At 52.4% G+C, this 25250-nt stretch overlaps 1 protein-coding gene and 1 long non-coding RNA gene across 18 annotated transcripts in view; one reads left to right on the top strand and one right to left on the bottom strand.

Annotated features, from left to right (window-relative positions):
- The window catches only part of CHD3 (chromodomain helicase DNA binding protein 3), a 48840-nt gene that overhangs the window by 5606 nt on the left and 17984 nt on the right, over positions 1-25250 (top strand). For 13 of the 16 annotated variants that reach the window (XM_064582084.1, XM_064582091.1, XM_064582089.1 and 10 more), the window contains exons 5-7: positions 23913-24025; positions 24539-24709; positions 24958-25082. In XM_064582084.1, the coding sequence (XP_064438154.1) occupies positions 23913-24025; positions 24539-24709; positions 24958-25082 (409 nt within the window). Of the gene's footprint in view, positions 1-19057; positions 19350-23912; positions 24026-24538; positions 24710-24957; positions 25083-25250 lie in introns of those variants that run through there. The other 3 variants (XM_054511083.2, XM_045889929.3, XM_064582086.1) reach the window with 2 other exon arrangements.
- On the bottom strand, positions 95-19569 carry LOC123854554 (uncharacterized). 2 transcript variants are annotated; one of them, XR_010408347.1, is made up of 4 exons: positions 19434-19556; positions 17953-18037; positions 17477-17574; positions 95-2410 (listed from the first exon to the last, which is right to left on the bottom strand). It is a non-coding gene; the product is annotated as an uncharacterized LOC123854554 (long non-coding RNA). The 2 variants fall into 2 exon arrangements; XR_010408348.1 differs by lacking the exon at positions 17953-18037 and having other exon boundaries at positions 19434-19569.

A 25250-nucleotide genomic window follows, 5' to 3' on the forward strand; every position in this document is an offset into this window, starting at 1 on the left:
TGGGACCCGACACGCAGAGACAGGGTCGCTGCAGATGGGACCGAAAGCTGTATGCTGTAGATGCACGCGCGCACCTGCTGTAAAACAGACACACAACCTCGGGAGAGAGTGACGGTCAGCGGCTCCGGGCCGGTCTGTGTTGCCTGGAGATCTGCGTGCACCTGCATTCATCACTTACTCATTCACCCGCCTCACAACAAACCGAAGTACCGAGGACCCGGAGGCAGAGACAGATGAACGAACTTGCCAAAGGTCACACAACTGCACGGTGAGTAGCCGCGCCCCCCGCTGTGGGACACAGGACGCACACAGGACGCGGGTCCAGCTGCCCGTGGGACCTGCCTGTCGCTGCACATCAAAGCCAGCCTTCAAACAGCCCCCATCTTTATTTTGCTAACAGACCTGGGATGTGGGCAGCGTTCCGTGGGGACCCCGCCCGGTGTACTGTCCCCAGCTGCAGGATCCACTTGCAAGTGGCTCAGTGGCGCCGCTGGCAGGTGCTGTTGGCCGTGGACACCCCTTGTGTGGCCCCCCCACGGGGCAGCGTGGCCTTCCCCCACCCCCCCACCATGGCAGCCGGACACGGAGAGCAGGTAGCTCCAGACAAGTAGAAGGAAGCCGGCCTCCAATCCAGGGGGAGGGAGCGAGGCCTCCGGCTCAGAGGGAAGGGGCCAAAGTTACAAAACGTGGGCTGGACGGCAGATCTTACTTCTGAACCCCCCCCAGGCTCCCTTCTGGCAGGGCCTTGTCCCATGCTGTCCCCTGCGCCGAACGCCCCACCCCTCACTGCTGGCTTGGTCAGCTCCTTCCCCTTAGAGGCTCTGCTTAGTGTCACCTCCTCGGCGGAGTCTTCCCTGACCCCTCCAACCGTGTCAAACATTCCTTCCCTCCCTCTCAATGCAATGCAAGTATTTAGTGTTAATTCAGTTTTTTTTTTTTTTTAAGATTTTATTTATTTATTTGAGACAGAGAGAATGAGAGAGACAGAGAGCACATGAGAGGGGGGAGGGTCAGAGGGAGAAGCAGGCTCCCTGCCGAGCAGGGAGCCCGATGCGAGACTCGATCCAGGGACTCCAGGACCATGACCTGAGCCAAAGGCAGTCGCTTAACCAACTGAGCCACCCAGGCGCCCTAGTGTTAATTCAGTTTAATGTCCACCTTCCTCCCTTCTTAGACTCAAAGCTCTAGGAGGGCAGACAGCTGGCCCGTATTTGCCACTGAGTACCCAGCACCTCCCTCTCTCGGTGCTCAGCCCAGGGCAGTCACTCAAGATTCATAAAAGGAACAGAGGTGAAAGGCTAAGTACGAGGCGCCTCAGGAACATCCAACCCCAGCCTGGGGAGATCAGTGAAGGCTTTCGGGACAGGCATCACCTCCAGCTGAGGCCCGAAGGGACCAGGGAGTCGAGGGATAAGCAGGAGAGGACAGAAGGCTTCCTGCAAAGAATAAACAGCACAGAGTTTAGGGGTAAGAGTGGCGAGCTGGGGAGCAGAGGGCAAAGCTAAGAGACAGCGGCTGGGGAGGGTGGGCGATGAGGGGTGTGGAGGCCAGACCAGGTCAACTGAGGCTTTGTAAACCTGGCTTTTGTTTGTTCATTTGTTGAGATATAACTCACACACTATAAAAGTCACCCTTTCAAAGTGTACAGTTCAGGGTTAAGGGTTTTCTAGGGAGAATGGCCCAATCAGATTTGCACGGTAAAGAGGTGACCTGCCTACAATGTCAAGAGAACGGACTGGAGGGGAGAAAAGTGGGGACAGATCCAGGAGAGGGATGGAGGCGGTGGGGACTAAGTTCGGGGCTGCGGAGGTCAAAGCAGATGGCCAGAAGTGAAGGCAGAATCACCTGGCTCCATAATTTCCTGGAGGCAGGTCTGGGGCAGAGGGAGGAGACCAGGACGATACTCCATTGTCTGGCCCCGGGGGACCGAGAGATGAAGAGTCGGCCGACGGAGAAGGGGACTCTGACGGGGGAAGAAGGTGATGTGTTGTGAGTTGGCCGTGAAGTCACTTTGGGGCACCCAAATCACAGGCGGTCCGTGGCACGGGGTCCCGGCAGAGTGCTCAGGGCCGGCGTGTGAGGTGTGAGGATTGCCATCTGCGGGGATGAGCCCCTGCTCGAGGATGGAGAAGAGCCGGAGCGCAGAGAGTGACCGAAGACAATGGTGGAAGCCGAAGAGAGTATCAGAGAGGAGGGGGTGGTAAACGCTGTGAGGCGGTCTATCGAGGTCAAGACCAGGACTCGGCTGTCCCCGGACGGAGCCAACAGCGAAACGGTCGTACGTCAGAGAAGGCGGGCTGTCGTTGGTGAGGCATGACCGGATGGTCGCAGAAGGAATCCAGCTGCAGAGGCTTTGGGACCACGCGCAGAATACTTTCCTTTCTTCAGACCCCGTTTCTTTAGCTGTCAGCTATGAGTAACAGAAGTAAGCGTTCCCAAAGGACAACAAGCATAAACCAGGACACGGTCACTCTACACGGAAGCTCCCTTCCAGCGTTGTTGGGAAGACTGAATGAGCTAGAGTATGGGAGAACGCCCAGCAGCGCCCAAGGCCTTTTGAACAGGCACCCCCAAATTTTCGTTTTCTTCTCCTTTCCATGTGCCAGCCAGAATTTCGTCACGCATGCTTCTTGAGGGACTTCCTGGGATTTGGCGTTACTCAGCATCCAGGTGACATCTGTCACGGTTAGAGACCTGGTAGGCCGTATCTGGGACTAACATTTGGTTTCCAACCCAACAAAAGTGTTTGTGCCTCCACTGGGAGAACTGGGCCCAACAGAACCTGGCTCGTTTCCTATATTCTCGGGTTGGGCTTGTGTATAGGAAGCAGGAGAGAGCCTAGAAATGGGGCCAACTGTTGGGAGCAGAAGCTACAGGCAGCCCTTAGCTCCTTCAGGGCAAGTGCTGTTCGTACCTCAGGCCGCAAATCCTCTCACCTTCAGCTGCGTTAAGTGAATCTCTCTACAGTGAGAAACGGTCCACAGTATATGGGATTGTTTAGGGTAAGAGCTACCAACTGTCTGGCATCTTACAGCCTGCGCCCTCTGCAAGTTAGCTCTCCTGATGCTCCCGACGGTCCTGTGAGGGAGGCCCTGACCTCCCTGTGTCACACACGGAGGGCTGGGCCTGAGGGAGAAGTCACTCGCCCAAGGTCACTTTGTAAGTGGAAGAGCTGGGTTTGCAGGTGCGACCCGACCCCCAAGCTCAAAGTCTAACGGAGGGAGTGGGTGACTTCATTACTTGGCTCTCGACTACCTATTAGGAGTTACGCAGTTTGGAATATAGAATCTTTTGGGGAAAAAAAAAGTTGATTTTAGTTTACTAATCATATCTAATTTAGTCTAAAATTAGAGTGACTTTTGGAGTGCCTGGGTGGCTCAGAGCGTTGAGCGTCTGACTCTTGATTTCAGCTCAGGTCATGATCTCATGGGTTGTGGGATCGAGCCCCGTGTCGGGTTCCATGCTCTGCAGGGAGTCAGTCTGCTTGAGGATTCTTTCTCTCTCTCCTCCTGCCCCTCTCCCTGCTCGCACACGTGCGCACACGCTCTCTCTCTCTAAAGTAGATAAATATATCTTAAATAAATAAATAAAAACAAAATGACTCTCGTTGTCCAGAGAGCTCGATGGCGAAAAGGCCCAAGAGCAGGCCAAGGGGCAGGAGGGAGCCAGCTTGGGGTTGGCACTGACCACGACAAAGCTATAATCTGAGAGACAGGTATCAGCCAGGAAAGGTGTCAGGGCAATTCTGCTCAGACAACTGGGCTTGACGTTAGAGGGCATTTCTAGCTAGCCAGCCAATGGAGAAGGAGTAAGACATTGTTAAAAGGCAATGTCAAAAGGGAGGAAAGGGTTGCTTTTGGCCATTTCGTACAGGACCCTACAGTTTCCATGACCATGGTCAATCGGCGCGGGTCTAAAAGAAACAGTGAAGAGAAAGACCACTGTTTTGGGGCTTAGAGCTTCCTCCTCAACGAAGAGCAAGGGAACGGATTTCGCTAAAAGCCAGCAATAGAAGTGTAAGCAGATGTGAGATCACAGAAGCCGAGCAAGGACTATTTCAAGAAGGGGGTGGCAAGTGAAGAACTCAGAAATAGCCTCTGTATCGGCAGCCCGGGGGCTGTTGGCCGCCTGCAGGTCGTTCTTCCAGGAGGCGCGGCTGTGGGTGGGCACAGGGAGGTAGGGTGGCAGCTGGGGGGGCGGCGGGGGTCCAGAGGACTTCTTTTAAAGACAAGGAGCTGTGGTTGAGAAGGAGCAAGTAGAAGGGGAGGTAAGGGAGCGCTGCGGGGTCTCCGGGAACCATTAGTCCCTGAGGAGGCGGCAGGGGTGGGAGGCAGAGCCCCGGGCCCGCAGGGACCAGCTTCAGACGGGACCAACAGGAGGGAGGAGAGAAATCCACAAGCTCAGTATCTGAGTGTCTCATACGGCTTCCAGGGAGCTCTCATCTGATGATCTGGCTCCTGGAAGGGGAGGATAAGGTTTCCTCCTGGAGTAGGAAGGTGGAGGAGGTCTGAGGAATGTGAGGAAGGTTTGGAAAAGTCACCACCGGGAACTGAAAGGCGGCGGCGGGCTAGGGAAAAGGATTTCTGAGCAGGGACGCTGGTCGGCAGGGGCATAGAGGGGTCCTTGGGCAGCGCTGTGCATGCTGGGTATAAAGAGGCAGCAGAAGCGGCCACGGTTTGAGGTGGGTGGGAGGAGGTCAAGGACAGGACACCAAGACACCTGGCAAGACAGTGGCTGAAATGACAGAGCATGGGCTCTAAGCTGGATGGGGATAATGGATGGTGAAGGCACTAGAGTGTCTTTCAGGCCCAAGAAAAGCAGAGAGATGAGAGCTGGAGGGACAGAAAGTTATAGGCAAAGCAGGGGGCTTGAAACTAGAATTTCAGAAGAGGTGAGTGCAGAGGTGGGACAGGTGTGGAATGGAGAGAAAGGTCTTTGGTTAGGGAGTCGAGGGCAGGACTGAGTCAGGTGCCCGTCTTCAGTGAATGAGGGGGCAGGACCAGGGCGAGCACACATGGCCAGGAAGAGAGGCGCTGGGGGCCCAGCCAGGCTGCAGAAGCTTAGAGCGGGGTTTGTCACCTGGGATGGGGGACCTGGAGTCAACCCTGGAGATGAGGAAATAGATTCCTTTGGGGCGCCTGGGTGGCCCAGGCCGTTAAGCGTCTGCCTTCGGCTCAGGTCGCGATCCCAGGGTCCTGGGATCGAGCCCCACATCGGGCTCCCTGCTCGGCGGGAAGCCTGCTTCTCCCTCTCCCTCTGCTTGCCCGCCCCCTGCTCATGCTCTCGCTCCCTTTCTCTCTAATAAATAAATAAAATCTTAAAAAAAAAAAAATAGATTCCTTTACGTATGTGGTCTCCAGACTTGTTTGCCACATTACTGTAAACTATTTTTTGGAGACTACCGAACTTTGTGACCAAGTATTTGATGGCACCTCCTATTCTTTCTTCCCGTATGTCTTTTAAAGTTTTTTTAAGCTTAGTCTTATTTTTCATTGTAGAACATGGGCTCTTCATAGAAAATTCCAGGTAGGCAAGCATAAAGATGCAAAACAAAATCACTCTTACTCTATCACTCAGCAGAAACCACTCTTAGCATCTTAACCACTTCCTCCTAGTATTTTCCCACATGGTTGCGATTAGACTACATACATGATTTTATATTGTTTTATGCAATTCACAGCAGATCGTAAGTTGTTAAAGGAAACCATGAGAGAACCAAGAACGGTGGTTGTCTCTAGGAGAGGCACAGGCTGGAAAGACACCGGAAAGTTCTGGGGTGCTGGAAATACTTTAGATCTTTACCTGAATGGTGTTCACACAGGAGTATACATTTGCACAAACTCAAAATGTACACCTGAAAAAACCCCAACCAAGCGAACAAAAAACAAAACGAAATCAGATCATGAGCATTTGCTCACGCCCTTTGGTCAATGGGGAGAAAGGTTAACAATCAGTGAATCTAGGAGAGTGTGTAGGTATCAACAAGTCAGGAAAGGACAGGTGTTGGCGAGGGTCTGGAGAAAGGGGAGCCCTCCTACGCTACGGGTGGGAACGCAAGCTGGGGCGGCCACTCTGGAAAACAGCGTGGAGGTGCCTCAGAAAGCTAAAAATAGAGCTACCTTTTGACCCAGCAATTGCTCTACTAGGTATTTACCCAAAGGATGCAAAAATACGAATTCAAAGGGATATATGCATACTAATGTTTAAAGCAGCATTATCTACAACAGCCAAATTATAGAAGCACAGCAGGTGTCCATTGACAGATGAACAGATAAAGAAGACGTGTGTATATATACACACTGGAATATTACTTAGCCATAAAAAGTGAAATCTTGCCATTGACAACGACACGGATGGAACGAGAGGGTATTTTGCTAAGTGAAATAAGTCAACCAGGGAAAGACACATTCCTCATGATCTCACGCATATGTGGAATTTAAGAAACAGAACAGAGGATCATAGGGGAAGAGAGGAAAAAACAAAACAGGACAAAATCAGAGAGGAGACAAACCGTAAGAGACTCTCAATCACAGGAAACACACTGAGGGTGGCTGGAGGAGATGGGGTGGAGGGCTGGGGTAACTGGGTGCCGGGCATTAAGGAGGTCACGTGATGGAATGAGCACTGGGTGTTACATGCAACTGATGAATCACTGACCTCTACCTCTGAAACTAATAATACACTCTATGTTAACTGAATTTAAATTTTAAAAATGGTAAAAAAAACAACAACAACAAATGAGCAAAGGGGAAAAAGAGAGAGCGAGGCAAACCAAGAAACAGACTCTTCACTGTAGAGAACACACTGATGGTCAGCAGAGGGGAGGTGGGGGGGGATGGGTGACGTCAGTGATGGGGATTCAGGAGGGCACTTGTGATGAGCACCGGGTGACGTATGGAAGTGTTGAGTCACCATACTGTACCCCTGAAACTAATATAACCCTGTATGTTAACTACACTGGAATTTAAATTAAAAAAAAAGAGTATACAGGTGTCCACAGCGCTCCTTCAACTTTTCTGTAGGTTCATAATTTCTCAAAATTGAGAAGTTAGAGGTGGGAAGGGACCTAATCTCAAAAAAAAAAAAAAAAAAAAGCAAGGAAACAACAACAAAATTCAGGAGACTGGGTAGGTAGAGGTGGGAGGGGAATGTGGAATAAGGAAGATCAGACAAGGCTTTAAAAAATATTACTATTGTTACATTTATTAAACCAGATGATGGAGTCACATGTTCATGGTAATATTCTTTGTGGCTGATGTATGTTACATCTATTCTTGTGAGCCTGTGGAATAGTTCTCAATAATAGATAAAAAATTTTAAATTAAAAACCTCCATAAATAACATTTTAATGGTTTCTCATAATCTTTAATTGCTATCTGACTTTCTCACCAAAACTACCTTCAAGGGTGACCAACTGCTGGGGCGCCTGGCTGGCTCGGTCAGTGGAGCATGGGACTCTTGATCTTGGGGTTGTGGGTTCAAGTCCATGTTGTGCGTAGAGATTACTTTAAAAAAAATTAATGTCTGGGGCATGTAGGTGGCTCAGTCTGTTGAGCGTCTTGACTTTTTTTCTTAAAGATTTTTTTTTTATTATTTATTTGACAGAGATAGGGAGAGCACAAGCAGGTGGAGTGGCAGGCAGAGGGAGAGGGAGAAGCAGGCTCCCCGCTGAGGAAGGAGCCCGATGCAGGGCTCGATCCCAGGACCCTGGGATCATGACCTGAGCCGAAGGCAGCCGCTTAACCGACTGAGCCACCCAGGCGCCCCGGGCGTCTTGACTTTTGGTTTCAGTACAGGTCACAATCCCAGGGTCGTGGGATCGAGTCCAGTGTCAGGGCTCTGCACTCAGCGGGGACTGGACTCTGCTTGAGACTCTCTCCCTCTTCCTCTGCCCCTGCCCAATGCTCATGCGCGTGCACGCACACTCTCTCTAAAAATAAATAAAATCTTTAAAAAAAAAATCAAAATCTTAAAAAAAAAAAAGGTGACCAACTGCCAAAGACAATACTTTTCCCAGTTCGCACTTTCTAAAAAAAAGGTGGGATATAATTTATATCCCATAAAATTCATGATTTCAAAGTGTTCAGGTCAAGAGCTTTTATTTTTTAAATATTTTATTTATTTATTTGACAGAGAGAGAGACAGCGAGAGAAGGAACACAAGCAGGGGGAGTGGGAGAGGGAGAAGCAGGCCTCCCGCGGAGCAGGGAGCCCGACGCAGGGCTCGATCCCAGGACCTGGGATCATGACCTGAGCCGAAGGCAGACGCTTAACTGACTGAGCCACCCAGGTGCCCCTTGAGCTTTTAGTATAAAGTTCACAAGACTGTACAACTAACCCCACTACCTCATTCCAGAACATTTTCATCACTGCAAAAATAATCTACCCACTAGCAGTCATTCCCCATGCTCTTCTCCCCTCAAGTTGGGGCAAACACTACTGTTTTCTGCCTCTGTGAATTAATCTATTCCGGACACTTTGTAGAAGTGGAATATGATATGTGGCCTTTTCTATCTAGTTTCTTGCATTTAGCGTGATGTAGTCAAGGTTCTTCCCTGCTGCAGTGTTTATTGCTGCTTCATTTCCCTTTATGGCTGAATAACATTCCGCTGTGTGGATATACTATATTTTGTTTCTCTATTCATCGGTTGATGGGCATCTGGGCTGTTCTGCTTTGGGGTTGTCATGAATAATGCTCCGTGAAGATTCACGTGCACGTTTTTGTGGGGACACACTTGTCAAGTCTCCCGGGTGTATACCTAAGACTGAAATCGCTGGGTCGTATGGTAACTCTGTGTGTCTCGATTCGAGGAGCGGTCAGTTGGCGCTCTTCTTGCTTCCAGAAGCTGTCTCCTCGCTCCACCACAGTAACACTATTGGGCGCGCCTACCACTCTAGCAATCTCTGTTTTCCCTTTGGCTTCTCTTCGCCCCCACCCATTCTTCAAAGTTCCTCCAAGGTTCTGGCCTCTACTCTTCACTTGATGAGCTAACAGTTCTTACCCTTTCAAGCGCTACCAACATCTACTAGAACTTTCTATCATGACCTTACCACCCTAGCCAGATGGGGTCGACACACTATTGCTAAGTACTTTCTTAAACAACACAGATTGCCCTTCTTCCTATCTGCTGTAAATTTTAGTGATCTCTGGGGGCCTACTTCAGATGCAACTACACATGAAAGGTCTTCAACGATCCCCCTCTCCGAACCAAGGTCTCTCTTCTCTGAATTCTCTGATTTTATAGCTCACAGCAATGATCATTACCCCATATTGTTAGTTAACGGTTCTGGTGTGTTTCTGTCTGAACTCAAATGGCTCTCCTCCCTCCACCCAACTAATCCCTTGGTCACTAAAACATTCCCAGCCTGCTTTAAAAGATGCACAGCAAAGAAATGTTTTCCTTCCCAGTGGTACCTACTACGGTTTCTCATATATTCTTCTAGAAATACTTTATGGATATTTACATATTTTTTTCTCTCATCAACAGTACCATATTATATAAGTGCTCTTCTATACCCTTATTCCCTTCATACTTTCATTCCTTTTTAAACTAGAACCTCACTATTGTTTTCAAAAGTTTACATCACATCCACTGATTATACCTTGCTTATGTATTTTTCTCCTCAAAGAGTCAGAGATTAGTGAAGAATGATTTCTCTTTTTTTTTTTAAAGATTTTTTTTTTATTTATTTATCTGAGAGAGAGAATGGGAGACAGAGAGCATGAGACGGGGAGGATCAGAGGGAGAAGCAGACTCCCTGCTGAGCAGGGAGTCCGATGCGGGACTCGATCTCGGGACTCCAGGATTATGACCTGAGCCGAAGGCAGTCACCCAACCAACTGAGCCACCCAGGCGCCCAAGAATGATTTCTTTAGAGAAATTATATTACTTTTTGACGCATTTGGCTTCATTTGCTAATGTGATCATGAGGCTACTTAAATTTCTTTTTTTTTTTTTTAAGATTTTTTAATTTATTTATGAAGGAGGGGGAGCAGAAGGAGAGATATGAGCAGATTCCTCACTGAGCGCAGAGCCTGACACAGGGCTCAACCTCACAGCCCTGCGATCAAGACCTGAGCAGAAACTAAGCGTCAGCTGCTCAACTGATTGAGCCACTCAGGTGCCTATTTACACATACAATAAATATTTTCTCATTGTAAAAATTCAGAATTATAAATAGAGCAGCTAAATACCCCCGACTATTCTTTCCCAAAAGTAACCACTATTACCAGTTTGATACGTATTATGTCCAGAATTTTTAAAGGCATTTATATATACATATATATATATACACACATACATATGTGTGTGTGTATCTGTAGAAACATACAGCCTTGTTTTTAGTTTCTTTGAACATAAACTAAATGATATAACGTATACATTGTTTTGCAGCTTGCTTTTTGCCATTTGGTAATATAGTAAAGAATCTTACCGCGTGGATGTAACTCATTTCTTTCTTTTTTTTTTTTTAAGATATTTTAATTTACTTGACAGAGAAAGACACAGCGAGAGAGGGAACACAAGCAGGGGGAGTGGGAGAGGGAGAAGCAGGCTTCCCGCTGAGCAGGGAGCCAGATGTGGGGCTCGATCCCAGGACCCTGTGATCATGACCTCAGCCGAAGACAGACACTTAACGACTGAGCCACCTAAGCACCCCATAACTCATTTCTTAATTGCTGGATAGTTGATTTAGCAATTCCTTACTATTAGGGGTTTGGGTGTTCCCAATTTTTTGCTATTACAAATAATGCTGTAATGAGTATCTTTGCACCCGTCACCTTCTGCACACACAAGTGTGATGACTGTCAGGGTGGATGGTAAGGAGTGGAATTGTGTGTCAGAAAATATGTATTTTTAGGGGCGCCTGGATGGCTCAGTCAGTGAAGTATCTGCCTTCAGCTCAGATCATGATCCCAGGGTCCTGGGATTGAGCCCCACATCCCCCGCGCGGGGGTCTGCTTCTCCCTCTGCCCCTCCCCCTCCTCATGCTCTCTAATAAATAAATAACATCTTAAAAAACGAGAAAACATGTATGTTTAAAGGTGTACTAGAGGGTCGCCTGGCTGGCTCAGTAGGCAGTCGGGGTGGTGAGTTCAAGCCCTACATTGGGCTGGCATGTTACTTTAAAAAAAAAAAAGTTTAGAAGTGTACTAGATACAATTAAGTTGACTACTGCCAGTTCTACAATATAGTTGTTAGAGATAGTAAGTTATATATGTGGCCACCAATTTCACATATTAGTTCCTTTAAAACCTGAGAACATCGCATTGACTTACAGGTCATCTCATATATAGTAGAAAGAACACCAGACTAGAGATTGGAAGATAGAGGCTCAAGTCCTGGTTCTGTCCCTAACAACCAACTTGATCTTAGGCAACCCTTTCAACTTGTGGGCCCCAGTTTCTGTGCCTACAAAATTAGATGAAATGAGGTTTCCTAAAATATGGTCTCAACACCACTGATTGCATGTAAGATGTTTTTATTTTTATTGTAGTAATTACTTGCATTTTAAAATAAATTAGGAATGGGGCGCCTGGGTGGCTCAGTCAGTTAAGCGTCCGACTCTTGATTTTGGCTCAGGTCATGATCTCAGGGTCGTTGAGACTGAACCCCACGTTGGGCTCCATGCTCAGCAGGGAGTCTGCTTCTCTCTCCCTCCCCCTGCTTGCACTCTCTCTAAATAAATAAATATTTAAAAAATAAAATAAATTAGGAAGTAATTACCTCATCAAATCAAGGACTTATAGATATTGTTTCTCAATAATATGAAATTTACTTTTTAAAGGACATTTGTCTGGGGCTCCTGGCCAGCTCGGTCGGTGGAGCATGCAATTCTTGGCCTCAGGGTTGTGAGTTTTAGCCCCACGTTGAGTGTAAAGATTACTAAAAAATAATAATAAACTTTAAAAACAAAAATTTGAAGGACATTTGTTTAACTTAAAGTGAACTGACCTAAAGAAAAATAGCAAACATACAAGAGTACAGGGTGGTATGCAAATATGGCAAATCATGAATGTGATCTATGAAGAACTGAAGTTTCTTTGTGAAATCAAGAAGAGGTTAGATGAAAGCTGTAGATCCCAGACTTTTGGATTTTGATAACCAGCAAAATGTAAACAAACAAACAAAAAACACAAAAAGTCAGTGATCAACATGGAGTTGCTGACTTTTTCTTGTCTTAAGTACATTAAGAACAACAAAACCCAAACCTATATACCTATCTCCATTATTTAGTAAAAAGATACTTAAAATGTTGTATAATTATAAAAGTGCATGTTGAAAAATTTTCAAATTGTACAGCAGTATAAAAAGTCTTTCTCTTCCTTCATAAGATCTATTATGGACTGCCTTCCATACAGATCCACCTCATTTTTAGAAAGGACCTTTTTAACAAATATATTATTAATATATAAGCATACATATACGTGTAACATATATTTGTTATATATAAATATAGTATGTTCTATGGTTTACGCCATATAAAAATCTATAGAAGAAATATGTAATTTCAAAACAAAGGACACCTTCCCAGGGAAGGACGAGTAGCAAGCTTACTTAGCCATTTGGAAACCACTGGTCTAGACACCCTTCTCTCTAAAATTCCATGAGTAAGTTTAGAATATCCGAGGCATTCACATGACTTTCATTATCACTCATCTATCTATTTCAAAAGACAACTAGGGACCTCTTTGATATTTCCTTGAGTAGAAAATCACAGAGTGCAGAGTGATTTTTCAGTCCTCTGACCTGCCTGTGACACGAGGACACATCTGTGCCCTACTGATCGCTGTCACTAGTCCCTATATCAGAGTTTTAACCTGGGGTCCACAGATTTCCCGGTGTTCCCAACACTGTGAAAACATACGTGGTATTTTGCATATACCAGACGATCCCTGAACAACACGAGGGCTAGAGGTGCTGACCCTTTGCACAGTGGAAAAACTTTTGACGCCCCATACCATAACTACTGACAGCCCAGAGGCCCCACCAACACCATAAACAGTTGGTTGCCCATAATTTGCATGTTATTCATACTATATACTGTATTCTTACAATAAAGCTGTGAGAAAATACATTAGTAAGAAAATCATAAGGAAAATGCGTTTACAGTTCTGTATTTATCGCTACTCTAAGTTTATGTCATCTGTTTATGAGATGAATCATCTGTCAGTACCTCCGTCTACGCTGTGATAGGATGCGACGCGCTCTAGACCTTATACACGGGGGATGTGCATTACTAACACCAGACATCAAAAATGAAAAGATAGCACATGGTCTCTTAGGTGTTTTTGTGCATAAGTTTGAACGTTAAAAAAAACAGGTTTGGGTGATAGTTTAAGTTGGCAAATGATAAAATCGTATCTGCGTGTATTTTATGCGTTTGTGAAATACCTAACATTTTTGTAATTTTTTTTCTATGTTTCTAGGCTATGCAGCGCATCTGCAAGTTTTCTCAAATTATCGCACATCTCCAAAATATCTTCCAATATATTTATTGAAAAAAATCCACATGTAAGTGGACCCGCGCAGTTCAAACCCGGGTGTCTTGTTCAAGGGTCAACTGTATACTGTTTTCCTGGGGGAAGGGCTTATAACTTTCCACGTACCAGAAAAGATTAGAGGCTCTTGCTTTGGGTAAGTTTCTTGCTTATGCATTAAAGAAATAATCTTGTGGCTTAGGAGTCCCTCACAATTTTCTTCTAGTTCTTTCTTGGCGGGAGGGTGGCGTCTAATTTCTGGTTTGCATTTGACAGGCTGCCTGCCTAAGTTCCTTGTTCTCACTTTAATGGTTTTCTCAGTAAAAACAAAAACCATTCTCCCCTAGCCGTGAGTCATACGGCACTTTAATTTTGTATTTGATTTTTAGTTTTTGAAGTATGGAGGATGGAAAAAGTCAGGGAGTCGTGTCCACTCTGACACTGGCAAGTGGGGAGACAAGCGCCTAGAGACGGGGAGACATGCAGGCCCAGATAAAAGGCGTAAGGACGGACCTACAGACAGGCTGGGGAGGGGGGAAAGGAGAATGAGTGACAGGGAGGCCGGCAAGAGCACCAGGAGAGACACGGGCGGGCAAACGGGCGGCGGGCAAGAGAGAAGGCAGGCCGACCGAGGAAGGAAGAGAACAAGGAGAGAGAGGAGACAAAGTGATAGATAACAGTGTCTGAGGCCGCACGGGGCTCTGTGACTGATAAAGCGCCATCACATACATTACCCCGCAGGCAGACAGGGAGAATCCAGCAGACAGATGGGGTGATGGAGGGATGCAGGCCAATCAGACAGAAGAGGGGGAAGGTGGCCAATCAGAGGGACGCTAGAATGCAGCCCAAGACAGACAGTTGAGGGGAAAGACAGAACCGAGAAAAGAGAAGTGAGAGAGGGAGGGCGGGAAAGGGGAGAGAGGCCCAGAGGCCGAGGCTGACACCGTGCGGGTCAGGAACGCGGGTGAGGAAAGAGCGGTGCATTCTGTGCAAAACTTTCCTTGTCGTCCTCCTGGAGAGATGCGGACAGAGGCCATGTCTTTGCTCCCCGCAAGCCTGAGCCTCATCATCTTCGAGGTGGCAGGGCAGAGGCGCCGGCGGGAAGGAGGAAAAGGGAGCAAAGTTGTAGGAGGAAGTAGTTTTTCAGACCGGGAGGAAGACTCCCTCATTGGACAGGCCCAGGGATCGAGAGTAGAGGCCTGTGAATGCTGCACACGGACGCGTGCACACGGATGTGTCGGGAAGGCAGGGCAGGCCCGCACGTACTCTACGTGCACACGAGCTGGGCCCACGGGCTACCTAACTTAGAACGTGGTACTTTTCAGTTCGACGGGGCCCCCACGTCCTGTCTCAGTTGATCCACATGATCCATGGCTGGGCAATGAGGGGACCAGCAGAGCTGGGCTGTGTCCAGGTAGCACCCCACGCAGAGGAGAGCCTGGCAGGGGTGAGCACGCCTCCGGTACCGGCCGCAAGAACAAGTAGCCAGTCCGTCAGAAAGACAGGTGCCCTAGAGTAGAAGCAAAAAGAAAAGGAGCAAGAACTGGCAGGCCCAGTGAAGTGCCAAGGCGGAGTGGCTGAGTGACAGAGAAAGAAGCATCCAGCAAGACTGGGAGAGGAGGAGGAAGGAGGGCAGCAAACGGCAAGGGACTTAGATCCGGGGAGACCCTCGTCTGGAATGAGAGCTGAGAAGTGCAAAGTGGCGGCTGCCTCAGGGACAGGGGCAGGGGGCCGGCGGAGAGGGGCAGGGGGCCAGCGGAGAGGGACAGGGGTACAGCGGAGAGGGGCAGGGGACTGGTGGAGAGGAGAGGGACAGGGGGCCGGCGGAGAGGGGCAGGGGGCCAGCGGAGAAGGGCAGGGGGCCAGCGGAGAGGGGCAGGGGGCTGGTGGAGAGGAACAGGGGGACGGTGGAGAGGGGCAGGGGGCTGGTGGAGCGGGGCAGGGAGATGGTGGAGAGGGGCAGGGGGTCGGCCAAGAGGGGCAGGGGGGAGGTCCACGCGGCACGGGACACCACTAGCGCCCCACACGTTTTGCATCGCGTGTGTGCTACCGATTGGGACGCGGAGGGACGTGCAAAGAAGGTGAAAGAAGAGCGGCGGAGACGTGGACGGCGAGAGGCAGCCAGGCAGCGGCCGGCAAGCAAAGGCGAGAAGAGCAGGGGAGGCTGGGAAGATGGCAGCAAGGCCAGGGCAGGCCAACCACCCAAGGAGCCAGGAACACAAGCAGCAGCGGGGCCCCCCTCGAGCAGAGGCCAGCAGGGAGACAAGGCAGGGCGGGCGGCGCAGCAGGAAGGCCCGGAGACTTCGGGGCGAGGGCGTCGCTGACAGCTCTGGGGTAGAGAGGCCGCCGCCGCGGATGGGGAGCAGGTTTCAGGAAGCCAAGGGAGCAAAAGCGGACGTGCAGCCGGAGGAGAACGAGGCAAGCACTGGACGGGGAGCCCGCGGCAGCGAAGCGGGCAGGGCGGACAGGCAAGCAGACGGACGCACGGGGAGGCGAGGGAAAAATCTCGAACTCAGCAGGCATACATAAGGGGAGGAACACGGAGAAGAGCAACATAAGAGGCAAACCCAGATAGGGAAGCATGGCAGGGCCTGGAAGGTAGACAAACCAAGAGACGAAGGCTTAAAAAAGTGACAGAGACAGGCAGGCGGGGAGACAGATGGCTGGAGAGAGAGTGGTGGGCAAACAGCCAGAGAAGCAGACAGACAGCCAGAGAAAGAGGCTGCCAGCCAGTCAGGGAGGGGCAGACAGGCAGGCAGGCAGACACCATAACAGGAGCGAGCAGGTAGAGAGGCAGGCGGGAGCCAGGATCCAAGACGGCAAAGCGAGAGAGGTCGGTGGGAGAGGAAAGAGGAGAGGAGAGGTGGGCGGACAGAGGGGGACCCGGACAAGAGGAAGAAGGAAGCAAACGAGCAGATCCACATGCAAAGCACACTCGAAGGAATGACGAATGTGGGGACAGGGGTGCGCACCTGCAGCAACTGGCACATGGTGGCGGGCGGGCAGGGGTGCTCGGCGCACGGGGAGGGGGCACACCGAGGCAGGCAGGCCGAGGCGCACACGATGTGCAGGGCTGGCCCACATCCATGTGGGGACACTCCGCCCCGACACACGCCGAGGGGCCGGGGAGAGGAGGGAGCCAGGCACACAGGAGGAAGAGACAGACACATGGAGGCCGAGCCCGGAAGACAGAAGTAAACAGAAACAAGACAGAGGTGGGAAGTCACTTAGAGGTGACAGAGGCTGAGAGCCGCGGGGATGGGAGTCAGCGTCGGCGAGGAAATAAGATCACACACACAGAGAAGCCCCGGTACAGAAAGAGGGGGATACCCAGATGGCCTCGCACAAAGAGACTGAGCGAGGGAACAGAACACAATCGAACAGAAGAGGGACAAGAGGTAGACTCGGCGCAGGACCGACGCAGGAGCCCAGCCGAGAGACTCCCGAAGGCCAGGTCAAGAAAAAGATGGACATCCTCACTCGGTCAAGTGCATCAGTGTGTGTATATGGGGGATGGTGCATCAATAGAGAATATTCCAGCCTCCTAAGCAAACATTGGCACAGTATTCCCCGTCGTCTGAGGTGCTCCTGAGCACTGCTGGGCCGGGGCGGGGGGGGGGGGGGGGGTTGCTGGCAGGTCTGCTCAACAGGTAGAGAAATAACCCCGGAGAGAAAGGGTCCCCCAGGCAAAGGAGGGGAAGCAAGGAAGAGGCCAAGGGAGATCAAAAGAATGGGAGGAAGCCGGAGTTAGTTAGGAAAGGTGACAGGGACTGAAAAGGGTAGAAATGAGCTTTTTGCCCTCCTTCCTTTGCCGGCACCGCTCAAGAGGCAAGTTTTAGAGGACTTCTCTGATGCATCTCTGGATGAGAAAGCTCCTTTAGGACTCCTTTCCAACCTTCCATCTGATTCCCGGCACCACTTCTGGGATAAACACTGGGGTACGGTGGGACATGATGGGCCAAGGGAGTGGAATGAAAATTCCAGGGGGAACCCCTACCTCTGTCTTTTTCTCGGTCCCAGAGACTTTTCTGTTTCATCGTACCTCAGTTTCTTCTACTTTACCAGTGTCCAAGATCATGGAGAAAGGGAAATATACTGCAACGGGAGAAGAGAGAAAACAATTTCACAATTTTTCAGACTTGACTCTTTCCCCTTTATTCTAAAAATCTGTACTCCTGACCCCTAAATTAATTTCCCAAGTCAGATGAATTTTATAGTCTGAGCCACTGGGGGAGGGGAGGACGAGGTAAAGCAGAAGAGAGTGCAGATAAAATTTACAACAATTATAAATCACCGAAAAGGCTGGGCAAAGGGGAGAATCAAACATGGACTCCTTTGGAAAAAAAAAAAAAAAAAAACTCAATCATCGTATCTATTCATATCTCTCCCCCAAAAGTCACTAGAATTTCTGTCACTTTTTTAAAAGAAAGGGGAGAAAAATCCAGCCCCGCTCCTCACTTGAAGGATACGTACACAATTAAATGCGTTTTGACTTCAGCGAGGTATGTAGAAACAGAGTTATATATAAACATATATTTCATCTTTTCCTTTTCAATGCCTGAAGGGGAAAAAAAAAAAAAAAAAACCTTCACATCAAACCACTCCCTTCTGAAGTATTCAGAAAAAAAAAAAAAAAGCTTTTCTTTAAGAGAAGGGAGGTGGGGAGGAAGAGACTAGTAAAGAAAAGAAAAATATTTAAATCTAGTTGGACTAGTATCTAACTAGTTAACCTTTAACAATTTATGCTGATGTCAGACTGAGCATGAGTACTGATTAATGCCCCCCCCCAAATATTTTTTTATAGGGGGGGGGAGTTAGAAAGAGCAGCCATTTTTGTTTTATGCAGAAATCCTTCATGCCCCCCCCAACGCGCACACACACTCACACACACACTCACACTCACACACACACACAGTACACAAGGAAAATATCTCTATTAATCTGTGCACTAATCAGTTATGAAAAAAGGGAGAAATTTGTGGGTTTCTGGGTAGAGGCTTGGAGATGGGGGTGTAACAGGGAGGAGAGTGGGGGGGTGAAAACTGAAATATTAAGCCAGCCATTTTGTTTTAAAAGGGGATTTTTCCCCCCTCTCCCTTTCTTCATGGAGGGGGTGGCGGTGCTGGGGGGGGGGGGGTTGTTTTAAAAATAATTTCAAGGCGGCCATCTTAGTGCCTCAGCTCTGAGAAATATTTCTGAGCGCCCCCCTCAGAATTTAAATATATTTAAAGCAACGGAGAGGGGGGCAGAGAGAAGTCGAAAACTTTTATATATATATATATTTTTAATCCCCCTTTCTTGTTCTCTTGGGAGGAAGGGGAGGGGGGGAAGTCCCTCAATTTTTTCCAAGACAATTTTTGGGGGTGGTTCGGCCCCCCTCCTCAGCCGGCGGCCCCGAGGGGGGGCTCTGGAGGGGGGTGGCCCGGGGGTTTGGGGGGCTGGGGGAGGCGGTGGGGAGGAGGAGGAGGACGCCGCCGCCGAGGAGGAGGAGGAGGAGGAGGAGGAGGAGGAGGAGGAGGAGGTGGTGGTGGTAGCGGTGGGGGAGGCGGGCGGGCGGTGGGTGGGGGGGTGGTGGGGGGGCCAGAGCCACAGGATGGCTTCCCCTCTGAGGGACGAGGAGGAGGAGGAGGAGGAGATGGTGGTGTCGGAGGAGGAAGAAGAGGAGGAAGAAGAGGGCGACGAGGAGGAGGAGGAGGTGGAGGCGGCCGACGAGGACTACGAGGAGGACGACGACGACGGAGTGCTCGGGCGCGGGCCGGGCCACGACCGGGGCCGCGACCGCCACAGCCCCCCCGGCTGCCACCTCTTCCCGCCGCCGCCGCCGCCGCCGCCGCCGCCCCCGCCGCCGCCGCCGCCGCCCCCGCCGCCAGGTAAGCGGCCGCCCCGACTCCCCCTCCCCCCGGCCCGAGCGGGAGCCGCGGGCGCGCGAGGCCGGGCGGGGGCGAGGCACCCACCGCGCGGCCGAGCCGAGGCGAATCCGGGGCGCGGGGCGCCAGTCTCGGGCCCGGGGCCCCGCGGCGGGCCGGGCGGGCCGGGCGGGCCGGGCGGCGGCGGCGGCCGCGGGGCCAGGCCTCTTCCCCTCCCCCCGCCGCACCCCTCCCCCGCCGCCGCCGCCGCCGCCGCCGCCGCCGCCGCCGCCGCCGCCGCCGCCGCCGCCGCCGCCCGGGCTGGAGAGCGCTGGGCGCGAGCTGCGCGCGCGGACCGGGCCACTCGGTCGCGGCTTTCGGGGGAGGAGGAGGAGGAGATTTTTTTTTTTACCCTCGGCGGGGAGGGGGTAGGCAGGAAACGGCCGCGGCGAAGCCAGGGCCCCCTCCCTGGCCGAGCGAGGGACCGCGGAGACCCTGGCGGCCGGACGGCGGCGTGGAGGAGGGGCGCGTGGGGGAGGGGCGGCCGCGCGGGCGCCCCTGGGGCTCGGCCCGAGTGGGGTTGCGCCGAGGTGACGGGGGTTTCCGCGTGTGGAGCGGGCCGCGGGCCTAGCCACCCCCCCTCAGGAGCGGGGGGGCGGGGGTCGGTCCCCATCGGACCCCCGCCTGCGGGGACCCGGGCGCCCGCCAAGCCCGGGGCGTGCGGTGGCACGTGGGGGAGGGGTCGCGGGGGTGTCTGCGGGCGGCTGGGGCCCGGGGGCGGGTGGTGGCCGCACTCCGCGCCGACCACTTCCTGGAGCCGGACTTGCTCCTGCCGCCTCTCCCCCCTGCTCGTGGCGGGGAGAGCACTGCGTTAAGATCGGGGAGCGCGGGGAGAGTGTCTGGGAAACTGGATGCCCCCAACTCCACCCCCTCTATCTCCACTCTGCTCCCGGCTCTTTTGTGTCAAGTGCGGGCCCCCACCCCCACCCCCCCGCGTGACCCCGTCAGTCCGGGGTGGCCGAGCTGCCCAGCTGTGACTCTCACGTGGCTGCCATTCACTGTCAGTCACTCTCTCGCCGGAACCACCCGCACCTTGATCACGCCGGGGGGCGTGAGCTGCCCACCCAGCTCTTGTGCAGCTTGACCGTCACTCGGCACCGCTCCCCCGGGATGACGAGTCACCCGGCCGCCCTCTGGGCAGTTCCCCCAGGGGTGGAAGGGGCAGACTGCTGCCTCGCATGGGGCGAGCAATGGCCCCATTCAGACCACCCTCCTAGTGGAGTGATTTCGAATCTTCTGGAGGACAGGGGAGCATCCTGAGGGTGCTCACATCTTCTGCTTGGGGCAGGGAAGGGGACACCCATGCCCCCAGGCCTCTGGGTGCCATGCACCGCGAATGCACCAAACTTCAGGACGGCTAACATCACGCTCTTTGTGAAACTGTCACATTGGTCTGTGTGGCTTATGTAGCAAATGTGCCTGTTCCGTTGAGACCACCTTTGAGGGAGTACGGGGTGCCTTCTGGGGGGGGGGGGCGGAGGAGGGTGCGTGTCTGATGGAAACAGGGACCTCCCCCCCCCTCGGCTTGTCTGAAAAAGGGAAAAGTTTTTAGAAAGTTGTCCCAGGGAACCCATGGATTTGCAAGAAGGAGAAGGAGTAAAGAATCGTGGGGAGGGGGATGCCTGGAGCACGGCAAACGTAGCTAAAAAGGGAAAGAAAGGATGTCAGGTTGTGTTAAGCCACCTATTTGTTTGGAACTTGGAATGTGGTATTTGGGTGTTTTTGATCCCGAATTTGGGGATGTGAGCGAGAGGGGCATGAAAGAATCCGAGGTCGAGGTGGGTCTTTGTGTCAGTCCTCCCTCCCCATCTTCCCCTCCGCTCTCTCAACAGCCGAGAAGAAACGTCAAATGTTTTTTAAAAATTTGTATTTGAGATGAAAACCCACCTCCGCGCTCTCCCGGGGCCATTGTATCCCCCCCCACCCCCTTTCAGCCCTCCGAGTCAAATGAGTGACCCAGATGCACCCCCTCAGATGACTTTCTGAGGCAAAACTTTGGGAAAATATTTTTGGTCCGCTCGTTTATTTCTGTCTACCTAAGTGTGGGCAAAATAAGCCTCCTCGAAGGAAATGTGTGCGGGCCGCCTTCCCTCATCCTTCTCCAGAATATGAATTTGCGCGTATTAGAGGTCTATTGTTTTTCATTCTGACTGCTTTGATTCTCACCATTTTGTTTTACATTCTTACCAAGACCAATTTTATCCCTCCCCCCCCTCCCGTCTCCTTACATTGTTAAACGTTTAAAATAATAGCACTCGTGTTGTGGGGGAGGGGAGCAGGAAGCCAAAAACTCATTGCTTCTCCCTCCCCCTTCTGGCAAGTCTCGAGAAATAATATAACATAATATATAGATGTGATTCCTTGGGGGTGGGGGTGGGGAATGATGGTGGGTGGTGCGGAAAATTCTGGTAGTTTCTTTGCAAAAGGTCTGAAAATACAAACCCACCCCCTGCAAGCAGTACGCATGTGCAGCAGACCTATTATGGTGGTGCGTTGTGGGGGAGGGAGGGGAATTTGAGAAAAAATAAATATATGTGTGAGAGATTGATGGTGAGATTAGAGGGAGAGCGGGGCGGGCGGGAGGCGCGGCCCGGGCCCGGCTCCGCCCGCCTCCCCCCTCCCCCGCCCCGGCGCGCCAGGCCCCGCCCCCGCCGCGCGCCGCCCCCCGCCCCCGCCCCCGCCCGCTTCCCGGGATCGGAGCCCGGGTGTGGGAGAGTCTGGGCGCCGGGCCAGCATTGAGTGGCGGCTGAGACCGAGGTTGGGGCTTGGGTTTGCTTTATTGCCCTCCCTTTCCCTCCCTCGCCGCTCCACGCTGCCTCTCCCCGCCGCCGCCGGCCTCCCGAGTGCGGAGCCTCCTGCCGGGGCGGGGAGCGCGGCGAACTGGCGGCGAGGGCCCGGGGGCAGGTGCCCCAACCCCCGGCGGGGCGGGTGGCGGCCCAGGCCTCGTCCCTGACGCGGAGCCAGTTGGCCGGCCCCTGCCACCGCCCCGGCGGCCTCTGTTTCCATGTTCACATTAAGCGACGTCCCGGGGGTTGGGGAGAGCTGGCTGCTGGGCTGCCCGGGGAGCGGGGGGGGGGGGGCATGGCGTCTTGCTGACTTCCTACTCCTGTCCGCACGCTCTTTGCACGCCCGGGGCCTGCTGCGCCGATCCCCCCCCCGCCCCGCCCCCAGCCCCGTCCTAGAGGGTGTTCCTGCACCAGAGGACACAGGATGCTGGCGTTCCGAGGACAGGTAGCACTGAGGAAGGAGACGCCGGGATCCCGAGGCAGTGGAAGCCGTGTTAATTGTGGCTAATTTTCCCTTGGCTGTTGTGGGCCGAAGGATTGTGTGTCCTAGAGCAAGGGGCTGGGCCAGGCCCAGGCTTTCCTCCTCTGCCCGAGCAGGACAGGTCAGGCTGGTTAGTCTAGTGCCTGCTGGGGAGGGAGGGAGGCCAAGCAGGGCCCCCGGTCTGTAAGATCCGTGTCTTCCCCGGATCTGCGGTGGGGGGGTCACGGATAAGGGAAGCCCCGGCCCCGACAGAGACCTATGGGGAGAAAGCCAGGGATCTAGCCCCGCTGAAAGCAGGTCCGGGCTGTCCTTTGGATTTGTGCTCAGGACTATGCGTGCACGCTTGTGCGTCTGAGAATGCATACGCTGGGTGTGTCTCTGTCGCTAGCTTTGTTTGGGTCTCCCGTGCTGCTTATGTATGAATGGGACTCAATTTGGAGGCGAAGGGTGAGACCAGGGGAGAAAGGGGAGGGCCCCTGAGTTCTGAAAGGGAACAGGGATATGGAAATAGATTTGAGGGAAGGTTCTGGGCTACTTGGGAAGAGGAGGAATGTTTAGGTAATTGTGGAGACGGCTCCCGTAGGGTTAGGGTGTGATGGACGAGCCAGACGCTGTGGTCCTGTGGGCAAGATGTGAAAATGACTGGCATGGCCTTCTTTTCCTCCAGGGCTGTGTTGGGGTGACAAGAGGCCTGGCGATCATCTGAGGAAGTATAAATAGAGGCCTCCCTCGTGGCAGAAAGGATGTGAGGGCCCCGGGTGTTAGTGTGAGATCCCAGGTGTCCACCTTTGGCTCTGCCTTCTCAGCATCTGGCTTAGGGAGCTGCCAGTTTGTCTCCCCACTCCAAGTGCTGGGGTCAGGCCAGGCCAGCAGCTGGGCACGGCTTCCCCAGTTCCCGGGCAGGATGCCAGCTGGCTAAGTGAGGGGGAAGGCAGGAGGAGCCCTGGCGGCGACTGAAAGGACCTGCCACAGTCAGAGCCCATGGCCTAGAGCCTGCTCCCTTGTTAGTAGGAGGGGAGAGGAGGGAGTGGTTTGGCTGCTCTTCCCTTCTGACCCCTGACCTCCCATTCAGAACCCAAGCGTCCCAGAGTACTCGAAACACTCTCTGTTTGCACCCAGCGAAGGGAGGCGAGGTTTGGAGGAGTTAATGCCCGAGTTCCTAGAGAGTGGGAAGGGAAGAGGTGAGGAGGGGTGAGGTCTAGGGGCCACAGAGACGGGGAACCTAGAGGCTTAGGTTCTCTGGTGCTCTCTGCTCCAAAGATAAGGATGACATCCGGCTGCTACCTTCAGCATTGGGTGTGAAGAAGAGAAAACGAGGACCCAAGAAGCAGAAGGAGAACAAGCCAGGAAAACCCCGGAAACGCAAGAAGCTTGTAAGTGTTAAGGACTCCTGTCTCCACGGCAAGGCTCAGCAGACCTCTTCCCAGGCACCTGCGTTTTCTCTGGTCCCGATTATCAAGGGTGGAGGGTGGGGAGCATCCAGCAGTCAGGGAGGTCTGACGCCCCCGCCCCCCTCTGGCTGGCCTGTAGCTCCTGGATCTAGGACCCCAACCTCAGTCACCACAACCGAGTAAAGAGCCCCCACTGTCCACGTGACTCGCCTTAGCAGCAGTAAGCCCCATTGAGAGAGCAGGCTCTGGGCGCAGACTGCATGCGGTCAGAGCCTAGCAGCCCCATGTTTCCTTGGCGGCTCGTTTAGTTCTGCGTGCCTCAGTTTCCTTATCTGCAAAAAAAAAAAAAAAAAAAAAGGCAGATAAAAATAGATGAGTTACTATCTCCAGAGAATTGTTGTGAAGATTAAAAGGGGTAATACATGTTATGGGCTAAGAACAGTTCCTGGCACATGGTAGGACTGAAGAAATGTTATTTTTATTTCTCTCCCTTAGGACAGTGAGGAGGAATTTGGCTCCGAGCGAGATGAGTACCGGGAGAAGTCAGAGAGCGGAGGCAGCGAATATGGAACTGGACCAGGTCGGAAACGGAGGCGGAAGCACAGAGAAAAAAAGGAGAAGAAGACAAAGCGGCGGAAAAAGGGGGAGGGAGATGGGGGGCAAAAGGTGAGTAGAATTAGGGAATGGGGGGACACATCAGTGTTGAAGACGGGCCTGGGGAGGGAGGGAGCGCCCCAAGGAGGGGTGCTCAGTGGAGAAGCTGTGGGGGGGTCGCGCCAGAGAGCACAGTGGGTAGCTACTAGGGAGGGAGGGAGGGAGGGAGGCATGTAGGGAGCCCAGGATGGGGGCTGGAGAAGCATCTGCCTCACCGAAGCCCCCCCATCAAAAGCCCCATGACACCCGGTCTCTCCCAGCAGGTGGAACAGAAGTCGTCGGCAACTCTGCTTCTGACCTGGGGCCTGGAGGACGTGGAGCATGTGTTCTCCGAGGAGGATTACCACACACTCACCAACTACAAAGCCTTTAGCCAGTTCATGAGGTAGGACTGGCCAACGGACACTTTACTTTGGGGGGGCCAGGTGAACCCCTCTGGCACCGGATAAACGCTCAGATGCTGCTCCCCAGAGAAACGCACAGCACAGACACACCCCATCCGCACATAACTTTAGGGTTCCTGGACACCTGAGGCTCCGAGGACCCCAGTCAG

The sequence above is a fragment of the Mirounga angustirostris genome, unplaced genomic scaffold (assembly GCF_029215605.1).
Source record: "Mirounga angustirostris isolate CCGP_5_RB_7025 unplaced genomic scaffold, mMirAng1.0.hap1 SCAF_17, whole genome shotgun sequence".
Lineage (NCBI taxonomy): Eukaryota > Metazoa > Chordata > Mammalia > Carnivora > Phocidae > Mirounga > Mirounga angustirostris.